We start from the raw sequence: 19,370 nt of genomic DNA, 5'->3' as shown, positions 1-19,370 counted from the left end.
CCTCACCGTTGACCGTGATGTCCACCAGCTTGGAGAGGCCTGGAGGCACACCGTTGCCCGCCTCGCACAGGTAGCGGCCCTCGTGGCCCCGTGCCGACCGCCCGATCCACAGCGTGCCGTTCTTCCACTGCACGATGCTGGTGTCGCCCGAGCCCACGCCCTCCACCACGCCCACGAACTCGCCTGACGCTGCGGGGGGACAGAGTGTGTGTTTAGCGAGTGGGGGAAAGCCTGGGCGTTAGAAAAGACAGAGGTAGTAAGGAGAGTGAATGTACAGAATGCAAGAGTGCAATAGTGGCAGAATGCAAAATGGCGCCACTATAAACACTCGCCTGCGCCAGAACGGGCTGGGCCGACCATCAGGCCCCAACTGGAAGAAGCCTTGGGCCAACCATCAGGCCCCACCAGGAAGATGCCTACCGGCGCAACAGGCAACGACGTAAAAAAAAAAAAAAAAAAAAAAAGTGTTTTTTACTTCCCAGGTTGAGGTTTGGTGTTATCTAAAGCATATAAGAGAGTGAACGTCGAGTGTGCGTTGCAAAACCCTGGTAAGAGTGTGATGGGGGGAAGCTTTGGCTTTGTACTAAGGTGAGTGAATGTAGAGTGTTACTTTACTTACTAGGTTGAGGTTCGGTGTTATTTTAAAGGATATCAGAGAGTGAACGTCGAATGTGCGTTGCTCTACCTAGGTAAGAGTGTGTTTAGTCCGTGGGGGAAAGGACTGGCATTAGAAAATACACAGCATATAGTAACGACTGCAGGATGTAACTGAAAAGACTGTAGAGTGATCGTTGACTTCCTAGATTAATGTTTTGTTATTTAATCAAATGACAAGGAGAGTGGACGTCCAGTGTGCGTTGCTACTTAAGATGTTTAATGGCAACAGACACAGTAACAGAGGAAACTTCATGCCAAATCTTTGGGGAGGCGGTGGCGTAGGTGGTAGCGTACTGGGCCCACATTCACCGCGTGATGGACGACGCGGGTTCGAATCAGTCACCGCCGAGTGGCTTAAAACTACCCACATGCTGTCCTGAAGACCACCCATCAACCCGGACTCTAGAGGAAGCCGTCCAAGCGAATCAAGAACGAGTTCCGGGGGGCAGCATGAGCCAATGCAAGATGGCGCCACTATAAAACACTCGCCTGCTCCAGAACGGGCTGGGCCGACCATCAGGCCCCACCTGGAAGAAGCCTTGGGCCGACCATCAGGCCCCACCGGGAAGATGCCTACCGGCGCAATAGGCAACAACGTAAAAAAAATAAAAATAAAGTTACTCTCTAGATGTTTGATGTTAGAAGACACATGTAACAGGGTGAATGTTTGAAGTTGAGGGACTTGGGAAAAGAGGGGAGTGAATGTTAAGTGTGTGTTTACTGTATAGACTGAATGTGTGATGTTGAAGGACACATAAACAGAGGGGAGTGAACGTTAAGTGAGTGTTTACTGTATAGACTGAATGTTTGATGTTGGAAGACACACATAACAGAGAGTGAATGTAGGGTGTGTGCTTATACTGTCTAGATTGAATGTATCATGTTGCAGGACACAGTAGCAGAGTGAATGTGGAGTGAACGTTTACTGTCTAGATTGAACGTGTGATGTTGAAGGATACTTAAACAGAGGAGAGTGAATGTTAAGTGTGTGTTTACTCTCTAGACTGAATGTGTGATGTTGAAGGATACTTAAACAGAGGAGAGTGAATGTTAAGTGTGTGTTTACTCTCTACACTGAATGTGTGATGTTGAAGGCTACTTAAACAGAGGAGAGTGAATGTTAAGTGCGTGTTTACTCTCTAGACTGAATGTGTGATGTTGAAGGCTACTTAAACAGAGGAAAGTGAATGTTAAGTGTGTGTGTACTCTCTAGACTGAGTGTGTGATGTTGAAGGCTACTTAAACGGAGGAGAGTGAATGTTAAGTGTGTGTTTACTCTCTAGACTGAGTGTGTGATGTTGAAGGATACTTAAACGGAGGAGAGTGAATGTTAAGTGTGTGTTTACTCTCTAGACTGAATGTGTGATGTTGAAGGATACTTAAACAGAGGAGAGTGAATGTTAAGTGTGTGTTTACTCTCTAGACTGAATGTGTGATGTTGAAGGATACTTAAACAGAGGAGAGTGAATGTTAAGTGTGTGTTTACTCTCTAGACTGAATGTGTGATGTTGAAGGATACTTAATCAGAGGAGAGTGAATGTTAAGTGTGTGTTTACTCTCTAGACTGAGTGTGTGATGTTGAAGGATACTTAAACGGAGGAGAGTGAATGTTAAGTGTGTGTTTACTCTCTAGACTGAATGTGTGATGTTGAAGGCTACTTAAACAGAGGAGAGTGAATGTTAAGTGCGTGTTTACTCTCTAGACTGAATGTGTGATGTTGAAGGCTACTTAAACAGAGGAGAGTGAATGTTAAGTGTGTGTTTACTCTCTAGACTGAGTGTGTGATGTTGAAGGATACTTAAACGGAGGAGAGTGAATGTTAAGTGTGTGTTTACTCTCTAGACTGAATGTGTGATGTTGAAGGGCACGGTAGCAGAGGAATGTGGAGTGTATGTTTACTGTCTAGATTGAATGTGTGATGTTGAAGGACACGGTAACAGAGGGGAGTGAATGTGCAGCGTATGTTTACTGTTTAGATTGAATGAGTGATGTTGAAGGACACATGTAACCAAGGACAGTGGACGTTAAGTGTGTGTTTACTGTCTAGACTGAATGTGTGATGTTAGGGACACATGTAACCAAGGAGAGTGGATTTAGAGTGTGGTTTTACTTTCTAGATTGAATGTGTGATGTTGAGGGACACATGTAACCAAGGAGAGTGGATGTAGAGTGTGTGTTTACTGTCTAGATTGAATGTGTGATGTTGAAGGACACATGTAACCAAGGACAGTGAATGTTAAGTGTGTGTTTACTATCTAGATTGAATGTGTAATGTTGAAGGACACGGTAACAGAGGGAGTGAATGTGGAGTGTATATTTACTGTCTAGAATGAATATTTGATGTTGAGGGACACATGTAACCAAGGAAAGTGAATGTTAAGAGTGTGTTTAATGTCTAACTTGAATGTGTGATGTTAGGGACACATGTAACTTAGGAGAGTGAATGTAAAGTGTGGGTTTTACTTTCTAGATTGAATGTGTGATGTTTGGGACCTAGTTAACGGAGGGGAGTCAATGTAGGGTGTGTGTTTACTCTCTAGACTGAATGTGTGATGTTGAAGGACACGGTAACAGAGGAATGTGGAGTGTATGTTTACTGTTTAGATTGAATGTGTGATGTTGAAGGACACGGTAACAGAGGAATGTGGAGTGTATGTTTACTGTTTAGATTGAATGTGTGATGTTGAAGGACACGGTAACAGAGGAATGTGAAGTGTATGTTTACTGTCTAGATTGAATGTGTGATGTTGAAGGACACGGTAACAGAGGAATGTGGAGTGTATGTTTACTGTCTAGATTGAATGTGAGATGTTGAAGGATACATTAACAGAGGAGAGTGAATGTTAAGTGTGTGTTTACTCTCCAGACTGAATGTGTGATGTTGAAGGGCACGGTAACAGAGGGGAGTGAATGTGGAGCGTATGTTTACTGTATAGAATGAATGTGTGATGTTGAAGGATACATTAACAGAGGAGAGTGAATGTTAAGTGTGTGTTTACTCTCCAGACTGAATGTGTGATGTTGAAGGACACGGTAACAGAGGAATGTGGAGTGTATGTTTACTGTCTAGATTGAATGTGTGATGTTGAAGGACACAAACAGAGGAGAGTGAATGTTAAGTGTGTGTTTACTGTCTAGATTGAATGTGTGATGTTGAAGGACACAGTAACCGAGGGAAGTGAATGTAGAGTGTGTGTTTACTTCCTTTGTAGATGTGTAAAGTGAAGGACATAAAGAAAGACAAACAGAAGGAAAAAAAGAGAGACAACAGACGAAAATTAAGAAAAAACAGAATGAAATAAATAAAACAGAATGAAATAAATAAAGAAAACAGAAGAAAGTAAAGTAAAAAGGAAGAAAGAAAAACAGAAGGAAAATATAGGAAATAAAAAAGAAATAAAGAAGAAAGACAGGAGGAACGAAAGAAAAAGGGAAGAAATGAATGAGCTAACTATAAAAAAAAATCCGCCCGTGTCACTGATGGACCGGGCCGAGATAAAGAAAGAAATGAGGAAATGAAGAAGAAAACAGAAGGATACAGATAAAAATAGTAAAAAAAAGAAAATCAGAACGAAATAAAAAGAAAACAGAAGGAAATAAAGAAAAACAGAAGGAAATAAAGAAAAAACAAAAGGAAAGAAAGAAAATAAAAAGGAAATAAAGAAAGAAAAACAGCAGGAAAAAAGAATATCAAACCGAAATAGAGAAAGAAAACAGAAGAAAATAAAGAAAAAGAGAATAATGAAAAACAGATGGAAAACATAAAAGGAGAAGGAAATAAAGAAAAACAGAAGGAAAAAAGAAAAGGAGAAGGAAATAAAGAAAAACAGAAGGAAATAAAGAAAAACAGAAGGAAATAAAGAAAAGGAGAAGGAAATAAAGAAAAACAAAAGGAAATAAAGAAAAACAGAAGGAAATAAAGAAAGGGAGAAGGAAGTAAAGAAAAACAGAAGGAAATAAAGGAAAACAGAAGGAAATAAAGAAAAGGAGAAGGAAGTAAAGAAAAACTGAAGGAAATCAAGAAAAACAGAAGGAAATAAAGAAAAGGAGAAGGAAATAAAGAAAAACAGAAGGAAATAAAGAAAAACAGAAGGAAATAAAGAAAAGGAGAAGGAAATAAAGAAAAAACAGAAGGAAATAAAGAGAAACAGAAGGAAATAAAGAAAAGGAGCAGGAAATAGAGAAAAACAGAAGGAAATAAAGAAAAAAAGAAGGAAATAAAGAAAAGGAGAAGGAAGTAGAGAAAAACAGAAGGAAATAAAGAAAAACAGAAGGAAATAAAGAAAAGGAGAAGGAAGTAAAGAAAAACAGAAGGAAATAAAGAAAAACAGAAGGAAATAAAGAAAAACAGAAGGAAAAAAGAAAAGACAGAAGGAAGTAAAGAAAACAGAAGGAAATAAAGAAAACAAAAGGAAATAAAGAAAACAGAAGGAAATAAAGAAAACAGAAGGAAATAAAGAAACAAAAGGAAATAAAGAAAAACAGAAGGAAATAAAGAAAAGGAGAAGGAAGTAAAGAAAAACTGAAGGAAATAAAGAAAAACAGAAGGAAATAAAGAAAAGGAGAAGGAAATAAAGAAAAACAGAAGGAAATAAAGAGAAACAGAAGGAAATAAAGAAAAACAGAAGGAAATAAAGAGAAACAGAAGGAAATAAAGAAAAGGAGCAGGAAATAGAGAAAAACAGAAGGAAATAAAGAAAAAAGAAGGAAATAAAGAAAAACAGAAGGAAAAAACAAAAACAGAAGGAAATAAAGAAAAAAGAAGGAAATAAAGAAAAACAGAAGGAAAAAACAAAAACAGAAAGAAATAAAGAAAAGGAGAAGGAAGTAAAGAAAAAGAATATCAGAACGAAATAGAAAAAGAAAATAGAAGGAAAAAAATATCAGAACGAAATAAAAAAGAAAACAAGGAAAAACAGAAAAAAAGAAAAGGAAAAAAGAAAAGGAGAAGGAAGTAAAGAAAAACAGAAAGAAAAAAAAGGAAACAGAAGGAAATAAGGATATCAGAACGAAGTAAAGAAAGAAAACAGAAGGAAAAACAGAAAAACAGAAGGAAAACAAGGATAAGGAAGTAAAGAAAAACAGAAGGAAAAAAGAAAAACAGAAGGAAAAACAGAAAAACAGAAGGAAAACAAGGAGAAGGAAGTAAAGAAAAACAGAAGGAAAAAAGAAAAACAGAAGGAAAATAAGGAGAAGGAAGTAAAGAAAAACAGAAGGAAATAAAGAAAAGGAGAAGGAAATAACGAAAAACAGAAGGAAATAAAGAAAAACTGAAGGAAATAAAGAAAAGGATAAGGAAATAAAGTAAAACAGAAGGAAATAAAGAAAAGGAGAAGAAAATAAAGAAAAACGGAAGGAAATAAAGAAAAACAGAAGGCAATAAAGAAAAGGAGAAGGAAATAAAGAAAAAAAGGAAATAAAGAAAAACAGAAGGAAATAAAGAAAAACAGAAGGAAATAAAAAATAACAGAAGGAAATAAAGAAAAACAGAAGGAAATAAAGAAAAGGAGAAGGAAATAAAGAAAAACAGGAGGAAATAAAGAAAAACAGAAGGAAATAAAGAAAAGAAGGAAATAAAGAACAACGAGGAATTAAAGAAAAGGAGAAGGAAATAAAGAAAAACAGAAGGAAAAAAGAAAAGGAGAAGGAAGTAAAGAAAAACAGAAGAAAATAAAGAAAAACAGAAGGAAATAAAGACAAACAGAAGGAAATAAGGAAAAGGAGAAAGAAATAAAGAAAACAGAAGGAAATAAAGAAAAACAGAAGGAAATAATGAAACACAGCAGGAAATAAAGAAAAACAGAAGGAAAAAAAGAAAAGGAGAAGGAAATAAAGAAAAACAGAAGAAAATAAATAAAAGGAGAAGGAAATATAGAAAAACAGAAGGAAATAAAGAAAAGGAGATCAAAATAAAGAAAAGGAGAAGGAAATAAAGAAAAAGGAGAAGGAAATAAAGAAAAACAGAAGGAAATAAAGAAAAACAGAAGGAAATAAAGAAAAACAGAAGGAAATAAAGAAAGGAGAAGGAAATAAAGAGAAACAGAAGGAAATAAAGAAAAACAGAAGGAAATAAAGAAAAGGAGAAGGAAATAAAGAAAAACAGAAGGAAATAAAGAAAAACAGAAGGAAATAAAGAAAAACAGAAGGAAATAAAGAAAAACAGAAGGAAATAAAGAAAGGAGAAGGAAATAAAGAAAAACAGAAGGAAATAAAGAAAAGGAGAAGGAAATAAAGAAAAACAGAAGGAAGTAAAGAAAAACAGAAGGAAATAAAGAAAAACAGAAGGAAATAAAGAAAAGGAGAATGAAATAAAGAAAAACAGAAGGAAATAAAGGAAAGGAGAAGGAAATAAAGAAAAACAGAAGGAAATAAAGAAAAACAGAAGGAAATAAAGAAAAGGAGAAGGAAGTAAAGAAAAACAGAAGGAAATAAAGAAAAACAGAAGGAAATAAAGAAAAGGAGAAGGAAATAAAGAAAAACAGAAGGAAATAAAGAAAAACAGAAGGAAATAAAGAAAAACAGAAGGAAATAAAGGAAAACAGAAGGAAATAAAGAAAAGGAGAAGGAAATAAAGAAAAACAGAAGGAAATAAAGAAAAACAGAAGGAAATAAAGAAAAACAGAAGGAAATAAAGAAAAGGAGAAGGAAATAAAGAAAAACAGAAGGAAATAAAGAAAAACAGAAGGAAATAAAGAAAAACAGAAGGAAATAAAGAGAAACAGAAGGAAATAAAGAAAAGGAGCAGGAAATAGAGAAAAACAGAAGGAAATAAAGAAAAAAAGAAGGAAATAAAGAAAAACAGAAGGAAAAAAGAAAAACAGAAAGAAATAAAGAAAAGGAGAAGGAAGTAAAGAAAAAGAATATCAGAATGAAATAGAAAAATAAAATAGAAGGAAAAAAATATCAGAACGAAATAAAAAAGAAAACAAGGAAAAACAGAAAAAAAGAAAAGGAAAAAAGAAAAGGAGAAGGAAGTAAAGAAAAACAGAAAGAAAAAAAGGAAACAGAAGAAAAAAAGGATATCAGAACGAAGTAAAGAAAGAAAACGGAAGGAAAGAAAGAAAAACGGGAGGAAATAAATAAAAAGAGAAGGAAACAGACAAAGAAAACAGAAGGAAAAACAGAAAAACAGACGGAAAACAAGGAGAAGGAAGTAAAGAAAAACAGAAGGAAAAAAGAAAAACAGAAGGAAAAACAGAAAAACAGAAGGAAAACAAGGAGAAGGAAGTAAAGAAAAACAGAAGGAAAAAAGAAAAACAGAAGGAAAAACAGAAAAACAGAAGGAAAACAAGGAGAAGGTCGTAAAGAAAAACAGAAGGAAAAAAGAAAAACAGAAGGAAAACAAGGAGAAGGAAGTAAAGAAAAACAGTTGGAAAAAAAATCAGAACGAATTAAAAAAGAAAACAGAAGGGAAAAAGAAAAACAGATGGTAAAAAAAGAGGAGAAGGAAATAAAGAAAGAAAACAGAAGGAAATAAAGGCAGGAAAAAACAAAGATTAAGAAATAATGAAAAAAAACAGGAAGAAATGAAAAAAAAATGAAGGAAATAATGAATGAAGAAAATAAAGGAAAACAAAAGGACGACCACCATGAGACCATCGGGCACACAGGAGCCGTGACCCACCTGCCTGCCTCCTCCAGGTGGTGACGGGGTCCGGGAAGCCGCGCGCCAGGCAGTGAAGGGCCAGACTGCCGCCCAGGGCCACGCTGCTGCTGCTCGGCTCCACCACCCACGTCGGCGGCACTGCGGAGGACCGAGGGAGGGAGTGAAAGTAGAGTGTGTGTTTACTTCCTATGTTCATGCGTGAAGTGAAGGACATGAAGAAAGACAAACAGCGGGAAATAAAGGAAGACAACAGACGGAAATGAAGAAAAAACAGAAGAAAATAAATGAAACAGAAAGAAAACAGGAAATAAAAAAGAAGGAAAAAAAGAAAAATAAGGAAAAACCGAAAAACTAAAGGAACTAAATAAAAAAAGGAGGAAAATAAAGAAAATAAAAAAGGAAACAAAGAAGAAAGACAGAAGGAATTAAAGACGAAGGAAAAAAATGAATGAGATATCTATAAAAAAAAATCCGCCCTTGTCACTGATGGTAGCGTAGCGGGCACTGGCGGGGCTTCATACACAGTCTCCTTCAATGAATCCACAGTCAGTAAGGCAGCGTGGTGGAGGTGTGACTGTACAAGCTTCGTACACGCGTCGTCTCGAACACTATATCGTCACCTTCGTAAGCAAACCGCCTAAGTCATTATTTTCTACTTTACAGGAATTCAGAAAAGAACTGTCATTGTCTCATTTGGCTGAAGATTTAAGCAGAAATGAAAAGGCCAATTCTAGAACACTCAAACCCTGAATGACAAAAATGGACGTCACATGTTGAAAAAACGATGTAGACAAAAACGTGGAAATCGCTGAAAATGACTAAGACGATTATTTTATGAGGGTGACGATATTCATAAATAGTGAAGAGAGTTGTTGCGGAGCTCAAGGACAGACATTACAGAGGATCGAGTTCAACATGTGGGTACCGAGAACAGTGCGCAAATAAAATGTTAATGGGCACTTATTTTACACTAAAGAAACAGCTGAAGGACAAAAATAAATAACTAAAAATAGCCCGCTCATCACTGCCTTTATACAAGACAGTAGAGTGGCCGGAAGAGAGGTCAGTTTCGGGTGGAGACGTCTCTCGATACTCCCGTCTCATAAACGTTCAAGTCGTAGGCAGGAGGAAATACAGACATGTTTAGACTGTTCCAAAGTTTACCAGTGAAACGGATGAAAAAATGAAGATGCTGCCTAACCCTTGTATCAGGGATTTGGACAGTATAGGGATGAGCTGGAGGAGAAAGTCATGTGCAGTGGGGGTGTGGGAGGGGGGGAGGCATGCAGTTACCAAGGTCACAAGAGTTATTGTACATCTTTCCAATGACTTTGAAGGAGCCGAGAGCTGGTTAGTTTGATGTAATGTAGAAAAAGGACAGACACTTTATACCTATCAGCTTTCCTCTCCTCTCATCCTTACCGTTCACAGTCGCAACAGTTACGATGCCACTTGTCCCCCCATCCCCCATCCTCATGCCACCCCCCTGTCCCCACGCTGCCAGCCCACCTTACCGTTGACAGTGAGGCGCGCGGTGGTGGCTGAGGCTGCGGCGGCGTTGGAGGCGGTGCAGGTGTAGTTCCCCGAGTGCTCCGCCGCCGCACGCTCGATCACCAGGATGGAGGTGAAGGCGTCCAGCTGCGACGTGCGCACACCCAGGCGAGCGTCCAGCGGCCGTCCGTCCTTGGTCCAGGCGTAGCGCACCGGCTGGTCGCCCTCCTGCACCAGGCACGTGGCGCGGATCTGCATGCCCGCCCTCGTGTTCTTGGGGAAGGTGAGTTGTGCCAGGCTGGGCGGCACTGCAGGCACACAGGACACACAAAAATGTAATAATCGTTATCAGCATTTAGGACAGTCGCCAAGTGGCCCAAGACTACCCACATGCTGTCCTGATGATAACCTAACAACCGGACTCTAGATAAACTCTCTAAAGAAGATCAAAGATGAATTCCTGAGTACAGCATGAGCCAAGCAAGATGGCTCTGCTAAAAACACTTGCCTGCGCCATAGCGGGCTGGGGCCGACCACCAGTTCATAACATAAATGCTTACCGGCTCTAAACGCCAAGCGTAAAAAAATACTGTATTTTTTTCACGTTGTGGCCTCCTACGCCGGTAGGCTTTCTTGGTGGGGCCTGGTGGTCGGCCCCACCCCGTAATGGTGTAGGCAACTGTTTATAGTGGCGTCATACTGCTTGACTCATGCTGCCCCCCCCGGAGCTCATCTTTGATCCTGTTTTCGAGAGAATCGAGAATCCGGGCTGATAGATTGTCTTCAGGGCAGTATGTGGGTAGGCTTAGGCCACTCGGTGGTAGCTGAAAAATTGGCAGCTTATTTGTCGCGGCGGACGGGACGCGAACCCGTGTCGTCCTATACGCCGCGCCAGTACACTGCCCCCGCCTCCCCACAAAAAGAAGTATGCATTAATTATACTAACAACAAGTAAGATAACTGCGCGTCTCTATAAACATCCTCCTGTTAACTGTGCTTGACTTGCTACAGACACACCTGTTGAAGCGCCCTAGACCAGCAAAAACACGCCTCCACACCGCTCGAAGCTCATGGGACATTTTGAATGATAAATGTTCTCGACCTGCAAGGTAGACAATTTTGTGGCCGCTGCTCTGATGCCTCCAGCGCCGCGAGTGTGGTAATGGATATTTAGTGGCCGGACCGTCATCTTTAAGCGGCCACGGAGATATATATCGAGAAAAGAATATAAAAAAAGTGAGAATATCCGGCCTCCCGGACAGAGCAATAGATCACTGGAATACATTGCCGGCAGAAGAAGTCGCTGTGGCAAAAACATTCTCAGGAAAATATGAAAAAAATAGTTGTAAAAATCGGGACAAAATGAGCTTGACTGATTCCAGTTAAAAATAAGTAAGTGCACACTCACACCGCACCAGTGGCTCAGTGAGTTCAAGTTCTACTCTACCAGGTTCCGACGTCGCGGGCTGAGGTTCGAACAACGCTCAGACCGAAGGGGGGATTTTGTGTGTGCGTGTGTGTGTGTGTGTGTGTGTGTGTGTGTGTGTGTGTGAAAGCAAGGTAAGGAAAAGAAGGAAAAGCAAGGGAAGGAAAGGAAGGAAAAGGAAAGCAAGGGATAGAAAGGAAGGGAAAGGAAAGCAAGGAAAGGAAAGGAAGGGAAAGGAAGGGAAAGGAAAGCAAGGGATGGAAAGGAAGGGAAAGGAAAGCACGGGAAGGAAAGGAAGGGAAAGGAAGGGAAAGGAAAGCAAGGGATGGAAAGGAAGAGAAAGGAAAGGAAAGGAAGGGATGGAAAGGAAGGGAAAGGAAAGCAAGGTAAGGAAAGGAAGGGAAAGGAAAGCAAGGGAAGGAAAGGAAGGGAAAGGAAAGCAAGGTAAGGAAAGGAAGGGAAAGGAAAGCAAGGTAAGGAAAGGAAGGGAAAGGAAAGCAATGTAAGGACAGGAATGGAAGGGAAAGGAAAGGAAAAAGGTAAGGAAAGGAAGGAAAGGAAATGTAAGGAAAGGAAGGGAAAGGAAAGCAAGGTAAGGAAAGGAAGGGAAAGGAAAGCAAGGTAAGGAAAGGAAGGAAAGGATCAAGAGGAAAGGAAGGGAAAGGAAAGCAAGGTAAGGAAAGGAAGGGAAAGGAAAGCAAGGTAAGGAAAGGAAGGGAAAGGACAGCAAGGTAAGGAAAGGAAGGGAAAGGACAGCAAGGTAAGGAAAAGAAGGGAAAGGAAAGCAATGTAAGGAAAGGAAGGAAAGAAACTAAGGTAAGGAAAGGAAGGGAAAGGAAAGCAAGGAAAGGAAGGAAAGGAAAGCAAGGAAAGGAAAGGAAGGAAAGGAAAGCAAGGAAGGAAAGGAAGGAAAGGAAAGCAAGGAAAAGGAAGGAAAGGAAAGCAAAGGAAAGGAAGGAAAGGAAAGGTAAGGAAAGGAAGGAAAGGAAAGCAAGGGAAGGAAAGGAAGAGAAAGGAAAGCAAGGAAAGGAAGGAAAGGACAGCCAGGTAAGGAAAGGAAGGAAAGGAAAGCAAGGAAAGGAAGGGAAAGGACAGCCAGGTAAGGAAAGGAAGGGAAAGGAAAGCAAGTTAAGGAAAGGAAGGGAAAGGACAGCAAGGTAAGGAAAGGAAGGGAAAGGAAAGCAAGGTAAGGAAAGGAAGGGAAAGGACAGCAAGGTAAGGAAAAGAAGGGAAAGGAAAGCAAGGGAAGGAAAGGAAGGGAAAGGAAAGCAAGGGAAGGAAAGGAAGAGAAAGGAAAGCAAGTTAAGGAAAGGAAGGGAAAGGACAGCCAGGTAAGGAAAGGAAGAGAAAGGAAAGCAAGTTAAGGAAAGGAAGGGAAAGGACAGCCAGGTAAGGAAAGGAAGGGAAAGGAAAGCAAGTTAAGGAAAGGAAGGGAAAGCAAGGTAAGGAAAGGAAGGGAAAGGAAAGCAAGGTAAGGAAAGGAAGGGAAAGGACAGCAAGGTAAGGAAAAGAAGGGAAAGGAAAGCAAGGGAAGGAAAGGAAGGGAAAGGAAAGCAAGGGAAGGAAAGGAAGGAAAAGGAAGGCAAGGTAAGGAAGGAAAGGAAAGCAAGATAAGGAAAGGAAGGGAAAGAAGGAAAGGAAAGCAAGGTAAGGAAAGGAAGGAAAGGAAGGAAAGGAAGGAAGGAAAGGACAAGGTAAGGAAAGGAAGGAAAGGAAAGGAAGAAGGAAGGAAGGAAAGCAAGGAAGGAAAGAAGGAAAGGAAGGTAAGGAAAGGAATGGAAAGGAAAGCAAGATAAGGAAAGGAATGGAAAGGAAGGGAAAGGAAAGCAAGGTAAGGAAAAAGGAAGGAAAGGAAGGAAGGAAAGGAAGGAAAGGACAACAAGGTAAGGAATGGAGGGGAAAGTAAAGCATGGTATGGAAAGGAATGGAAAGGAAAGCAAGGGAAGGAAAGGAATGGAATGGAAAGCAAGGTAAGGAAAGGAAGGCAAGGTAAGGAAAGGATGGGAAAGGAAAGCAAGGAAGGAATGAAGGGAAAGGAAAGTAAGGAAGGAAAGGAAGGAAAGGAAAGCAAGAAGGAAAGGAAGGAAAGAAAGCAAGGTAAGGAAGGAAAGGAAGCAAGGTAAAGAAAGGAAGGAAAGTAAAGCAAGGCAAGGAAGGAAGGAAAGAAGGAAGGAAAGGAAGGAAAGAAAGCAAGGTAAAGAAAGGTAGGGAAAGTAAAGCAAGGCAAGGAAAGGAAGGGAAAGAAAAGCAAGGGAAAGGAAGGAAAGAAGCAAGGTAAGGAAAGGAAGGAAAGGAGAGCAAGGGATGGAAAGGAAGGGAAAGGACAGCCAGGTAAGGAAAGGGAAGGAAAGGAAAGCAAGGAAAGGAAAGGAAAGGAAGGGAAGGGAAAGAAAAGCAGGGGATGGAGAGGAAAGGAAAGGAAAGTTAGGGATTGAAAGGAAAGGAAAGGAAAGCAAGGTAAGGAAAGGAAGGGAAAGGAAAGGAAGGTAAGGAAAGGAAGGGGAAGGAAAGCAGGGGAAGGAAAGGAAGGGAAAGGAAAGCAAGGGAAGGAAAGGAAGGGAAAGGCAAGAAGGAAAGGAAGGGAAAGGAAAGCAAGGGATGGAAAGGAAGGGAAAGGAAAGCAAGGGAAGGAAAGGAAAGGAAAGGAAAGCAAGGAAAGAAAAGGAAGTGAAAGGAAAGCAAGGGATGGAAGAGAAGGGAAAGGAAGGCAAGGTAAGGAAAGGAAGGGAAAGGAAAGCAAGGTAAGGAAAAGAAGGGAAAGGAAAGCAAGGTAAGGAAAGGAAGGGAAAGGAAAGCAAGGTAAGGAAAGGAAGGGAAAGGAAAGCAAGGCAAAGAAAGGAAGGGAAAGGAGAGCAGGGGATGGAAAGGAAGGGAAAGGAAAGCAAGGGAAGGAAAGGAAGGGAAAGGAAAGCAAGGGATGGAAAGGAAAGGAAAGGAAAGCAAGGAAAGGAAAGGAAGGGAAAGGAGAGCAAGGGAAGGAAAGGAAGGGAAAGTAGAGCAGGGGATGGAAAGGAAGGGAAAGGAAAGCAAGGTAAGGAAAGGAAGGGAAAGGAAAGCAAGGGATGGAAAGGAAGGGAAAGGAAAGCAAGGGATGGAAATGAAGGGAAAGGAAAGGAAAGCAAGGGAAGGAAAGGAAGGGAAAGGAAAGCAAGGTAAGGAAAGGAAGGGAAAGGAAAGCAAGGGATGGAAAGGAAAGGAAAGGAGAGCAAGGGATGGAAAGGAAGGGAAAGGGAAGCAAGGGAAGGAAAGGAAGGAAAAGAAAAGTAAGGGAAGGAAAGGAAGGGAAAGGAAAGCAAGGAAGGAAAGGAAGGGAAAGGAAAGCAAGGAAAGGAAAGGAAGGGCAAGGAAAGGAAGAAAAGGAAAGGAAGGGAAAGGAGAGCAAAGGATGGAAAGGAAGGGAAAGGAAAGAAAGGGATGGAAGGGAAGGGAAAGGAAAGCAAGGGAAGTAAAGGAAGGGAAAGGAGAGCAAGGTAAGGAAAGGAAGGGAAAGGAAAGCAAGGGATGGAAAGGAAGGGAAAGGAAAGCAAGGTAAGGAAAGGAAGGGAAAGCAAGGATGGAGGAAGGAAGGAAAGCAAGGTAAGGAAAGGAAGGAAAGGAAAGCAAGGTAAGGAAAGGAAGGAAAGGAAAGCAAGGAAGGAAAGGAAGATAAATGAAAGGCAAGGTAAGGAAGGAAAGGAAAGCAAGGTAAGGAAAGGAAGGAAAGCAAGGGATGGAAAGGAAGGGAAAGGATAGCAAGGTAATGAAAGGAAGGGAAAGGAAAGAAAGGTAAGGAAAGGAAGGGAAAGGAAAGCAAGGGAAGGAAAGGAAGGGAAAGGAAAGGAAAGGAAGGAAAGGAATGGAAAGCAAGTTAAGGAAAGGAATTGAAAGGAAAGCAAGGTAAGGAAAGGAAGGGAAAGGAAAGCAAGGGAAGGAAAGGAAGGGAAAGGAAAGCAAAGGATTGAAAGGAAGGTAAAGGAAAGAAGGGTAAGGAAAGTAAAGGAAAGGAAAGCAAGGATGGAAAGGAAGGAAAGGAAAGGTAATGAAAGGAAGGAAAGGAAAGCAAGGGAAGGAAAGGAAGGAAAGGGAAGGAAAGGAAGGGAAAGGACAACAAGGTAAGGAAAGGAAGGAAAGGAGAGTAAGGAAGGAAAGGAAGGAAAGGAAAACAAGGGATGGAAAGGAAGGGAAAGGAAAGCAGTGGAAGGAAAGGAAGGGAAAGGAAAGCAAGGGAAGGAAAGGAAGGGAAAGGAAAGCAGGATGGAAAACAAGGAAGGAAAGGAAGGGAAAGGAAAGCAAGGGAAGGAAAGGAATGGAAAGGAAAGCAGGGGATGGAAAGCAAGGAAAGGAAAGGAAGGGAAAGGAAGGGAAAGGAAGGTAAGGGATGGAAAGGAAGGGAAAGGAAAGGAAAGGAAGGGAAAGGAAAGCAAGGGAAGGAAAGGAAGGGAAAGGAAGGGAAAAGAAAGCAAGGGATGGAAAGGAAGAGAAAGGAAAGGAAAGGAAGGGAAAGGAAAGCAATGGAAGGAAAGGAAGGGAAAGGATAGCAAGGTAAGGAAAGGAAGGGAAAGGAAAGCAATGGAAGGAAAGGAAGGGAAAGGAAAGCAAGGTAAGGAAAGGAAGGGAAAGGATAGCAAGGTAAGGAAAGAAAGGGAAAGGAAAGCAATGGAAGGAAAGGTAGGGAAAGGAAAGCAAGGTAAGGAAAGGAAGGGAAAGGAAAGCAAGGTAAGGAAAGGAAGGGAAAGGAAAGCAAGGTAAGGAAAGGAAGGGAAAGGAAAGCAAGGTAAGGAAAGGAAGGGAAAGGAAAGCAAGGTAAGGAAAGGAAGGGAAAGGATATCAAGGTGAGGAAAGGAAGGGAAAGGAAAGCAAGGTAAGGAAAGGAAGGGAAAGGAGAGCAAGGTAAGGAAAGGAAGGGAAACGACAGCAAGGTAAGGAAAGGAAGGGAAAGGACAGCAATGTAAGGAAAGGAAGGGAAAGGAAAGAAAGGTAAGGAAAGGAAGGGAAAAGAAACTAAGGTAAGGAAAGGAAGGGAAAGGAAAGCAAGTTAAGGAAAGGAAGGGAAAGGAAAGCAAGGTAAGGAAAGGAAGGGAAAGGAAAGCAAGGGAAGGAAAGGAAGGGAAAGGAAAGCAAGGGAAGGAAAGGAAGGGAAAGGAAAGCAAGGTAAGGAAAGGAAGGGAAAGGAAAGCAAGGTAAGGAAAGGAAGGGAAAGGAAAGCAAGGGAAGGAAAGGAAGAGAAAGGAAAGCAAGTTAAGGAAAGGAAGGGAAAGGACAGCCAGGTAAGGAAAGGAAGGGAAAGGAAAGCAAGTTAAGGAAAGGAAGGGAAAGGACAGCCAGGTAAGGAAAGGAAGGGAAAGGAAAGCAAGTTAAGGAAAGGAAGGGAAAGGACAGCAAGGTAAGGAAAGGAAGGGAAAGGAAAGCAAGGTAAGGAAAGGAAGGGAAAGGAAAGCAAGGTAAGGAAAAGAAGGGAAAGGAAAGCAAGGGAAGGAAAGGAAGGGAAAGGAAAGCAAGTGAAGGAAAGGAAGTTAAAGGAATGCAAGGTAAGGAAAGGAAGGGAAAGGAAAGCAAGATAAGGAAAGGAAGGGAAATGAACGGAAAGTAAAGAAAGGAAAGGAAAGGAAGGGAAAGGAAGGAAAGGGAAGGAAAGGAAGGGAAAGGACAGCAAGGTAAGGAAAAGAAGGGAAAGGAAAGCAAGGGAAGGAAAGGAAGGGAAAGGAAAGCAAGGGAAGGAAAGGAAGGAAAAGGAAGGCAAGGTAAGGAAAGGAAGGGAAAGGAAAGCAAGATAAGGAAAGGAAGGGAAAGGAAGGGAAAGGAAAGCAAGGTAAGGAAAGGAAGGGAAAGGAAGGCAAGGGAAGGAAAGGAAGGGAAAGGACAACAAGGTAAGGAAAGGAGGGGAAAGGAAAGCAAGGTAAGGAAAGGAAGGGAAAGGAAAGCAAGGTAAGGAAAGGAAGGGAATGGAAAGCAAGGTAAGAAAAGGAAGTGAAAGGAAGGCAAGGTAAGGAAAGGATGGGAAAGGAAAGCAAGGGAAGGAATGGAAGGGAAAGGAAAGCAAGGAAAGGAAAGGAAGGGAAAGGAAAGCAAGGTAAGGAAAGGAAGGGAAAGAAAAGCAAGGTAAGGAAAGGAAAGGAAAGAAAAGCAAGGTAAAGAAAGGAAGGGAAAGTAAAGCAAGGCAAGGAAAGGAAGGGAAAGAAAAGCAAGGGAAGGAAAGGAAGGGAAAGAAAAGCAAGGTAAAGAAAGGAAGGGAAAGTAAAGCAAGGCAAGGAAAGGAAGGGAAAGAAAAGCAAGGTAAGGAAAGGAAGGGAAAGAAAAGCAAGGTAAGGAAAGGAAGGGAAAGGAGAGCAAGGGATGGAAAGGAAGGGAAAGGACAGCCAGGTAAGGAAAGGGAAGGAAAGGAAAGCAAGGAAAGGAAAGGAAAGGAAGGGAAGGGAAAGAAAAGCAGGGGATGGAGAGGAAAGGAAAGGAAAGTTAGGGATTGAAAGGAAAGGAAAGGAAAGCAAGGTAAGGAAAGGAAGGGAAAGGAAAGGAAGGTAAGGAAAGGAAGGGGAAGGAAAGCAGGGGAAGGAAAGGAAGGGAAAGGAAAGCAAGGGATGGAAAGGAAGGGAAAGGAAAGCAAGGTAAGGAAAGGAAGGGAAAGGAAAGCAAGGGATGGAAAGGAAGGGAAAGGAAAGCAAGGGAAGGAAAGGAAAGGAAAGGAAAGCAAGGAAAGAAAAGGAAGTGAAAGGAAAGCAAGGGATGGAAGAGAAGGGAAAGGAAGGCAAGGTAAGGAAAGGAAGGGAAAGGAAAGCAAGGTAAGGAAAAGAAGGGAAAGGAAAGCAAGGTAAGGAAAGGAAGGGAAAGGAAAGCAAGGTAAGGAAAGGAAGGGAAAGGAAGGGAAAGGAAAGCAAGGCAAAGAAAGGAAGGGAAAGGAGAGCAGGGGATGGAAAGGAAGGGAAAGGAAAGCAAGGGAAGGAAAGGAAGGGAAAGGAAAGCAAGGGATGGAAAGGAAAGGAAAGGAAAGCAAGGTAAGGAAAGGAAGGGAAAGGAGAAGAAGGAAGGAAAGGAAGGGAAAGGACAGCATGGGATGGAAAGGAAGGGAAAGGAAAGCAAGGTAAGGAAAGGAAGGGAAAGGAAAGCAAGGGATGGAAAGGAAGGGAAAGGAAAGCAAGGGATGGAAATGAAGGGAAAGGAAAGGAAAGCAAGGGAAGGAAAGGAAGGGAAAGGAAAGCAAGGAAAGGAAAGGAAGGAAAGGAAAGCAAGGGATGGAAAGGAAAGGAAAGGAAAGCAAGGGATGGAAAGGAAGGGAAAGGGAAGCAAGGGAAGGAAAGGAAGGAAAAGAAAAGTAAGGGAAGGAAAGGAAGGGAAAGGAAAGCAAGGAAGGAAAGGAAGGGAAAGGAAAGCAAGGAAAGGAAAGGAAGGGCAAGGAAAGGAAGAAAAGGAAAGGAAGGGAAAGGAGAGCAAAGGATGGAAAGGAAGGGAAAGGAAAGAAAGGGATGGAAGGGAAGGGAAAGGAAAGCAAGGGAAGAAAAGGAAGGGAAAGGAGAGCAAGGTAAGGAAAGGAAGGGAAAGGAAAGCAAGGGATGGAAAGGAAGGGAAAGGAAAGCAAGGTAAGGAAAGGAAGGGAAAGGAAAGCAAGGGATGGAGAGGAAGGGAAAGGAAAGCAAGGTAAGGAAAGGAAGGGAAAGGAAAGCAAGGTAAGGAAAGGAAGGGAAAGGAAAGCAAGGGAAGGAAAGGAAGATAAATGAAAGCAAGGTAAGGAAAGGAAGGGAAAGGAAAGCAAGGTAAGGAAAGGAAGGGAAAGGAAAGCAAGGGATGGAAAGGAAGGGAAAGGAAAGCAAGGTAATGAAAGGAAGGGAAAGGAAAGCAAGGTAAGGAAAGTAAGGGAAAGGAGAGCAAGGGAAGGAAAGGAAGGGAAAGGAAAGCAAGGGAAGGAAAGGAAGGGAAGGGAAAGCAAGTTAAGGAAAGGAATTGAAAGGAAAGCAAGGTAAGGAAAGGAAGGGAAAGGAAAGCAAGGGAAGGAAAGGAAGGGAAAGGAAAGCAAGGTAAGGAAAGGAAGGGAAAGGAAAGCAAGGTAAGGAAAGGAAAGGAAAGGAAAGCAAGGGATGGAAAGGAAGGGAAAGGAAAGCAAGGTAATGAAAGGAAGGGAAAGGAAAGCAAGGGAAGGAAAGGAAGGGAAAGGAAGGCAAGGGAAGGAAAGGAAGGGAAAGGAAAGCAAGGTAAGGAAAGGAAGGGAAAGGAGAGTAAGG

At 41.5% G+C, this 19,370-nt stretch overlaps 1 protein-coding gene across 1 annotated transcript in view; it reads right to left on the bottom strand.

Moving 5' to 3' along the window:
- The window catches only part of LOC127002284 (cell adhesion molecule Dscam2-like), a 146,091-nt gene that overhangs the window by 33,904 nt on the left and 92,817 nt on the right, over positions 1-19,370 (bottom strand). Inside the window, exons 9-11 of the mRNA XM_050868095.1 lie at positions 9,779-10,063; positions 8,283-8,402; positions 7-189 (exon numbers count right to left, since the gene is read on the bottom strand). Of these exons, the coding sequence (XP_050724052.1) occupies positions 7-189; positions 8,283-8,402; positions 9,779-10,063 (588 nt within the window). The remainder of the gene's footprint in view (positions 1-6; positions 190-8,282; positions 8,403-9,778; positions 10,064-19,370) is intronic.

Source organism: Eriocheir sinensis, chromosome 22 (genome assembly GCF_024679095.1).
Source record: "Eriocheir sinensis breed Jianghai 21 chromosome 22, ASM2467909v1, whole genome shotgun sequence".
In the NCBI taxonomy this organism is placed as follows: Eukaryota; Metazoa; Arthropoda; class Malacostraca; order Decapoda; family Varunidae; genus Eriocheir; species Eriocheir sinensis.
The sequence above is the reverse complement of the archived record's forward strand: the minus strand, read 5'-3'. Positions and strand labels throughout refer to the sequence as shown.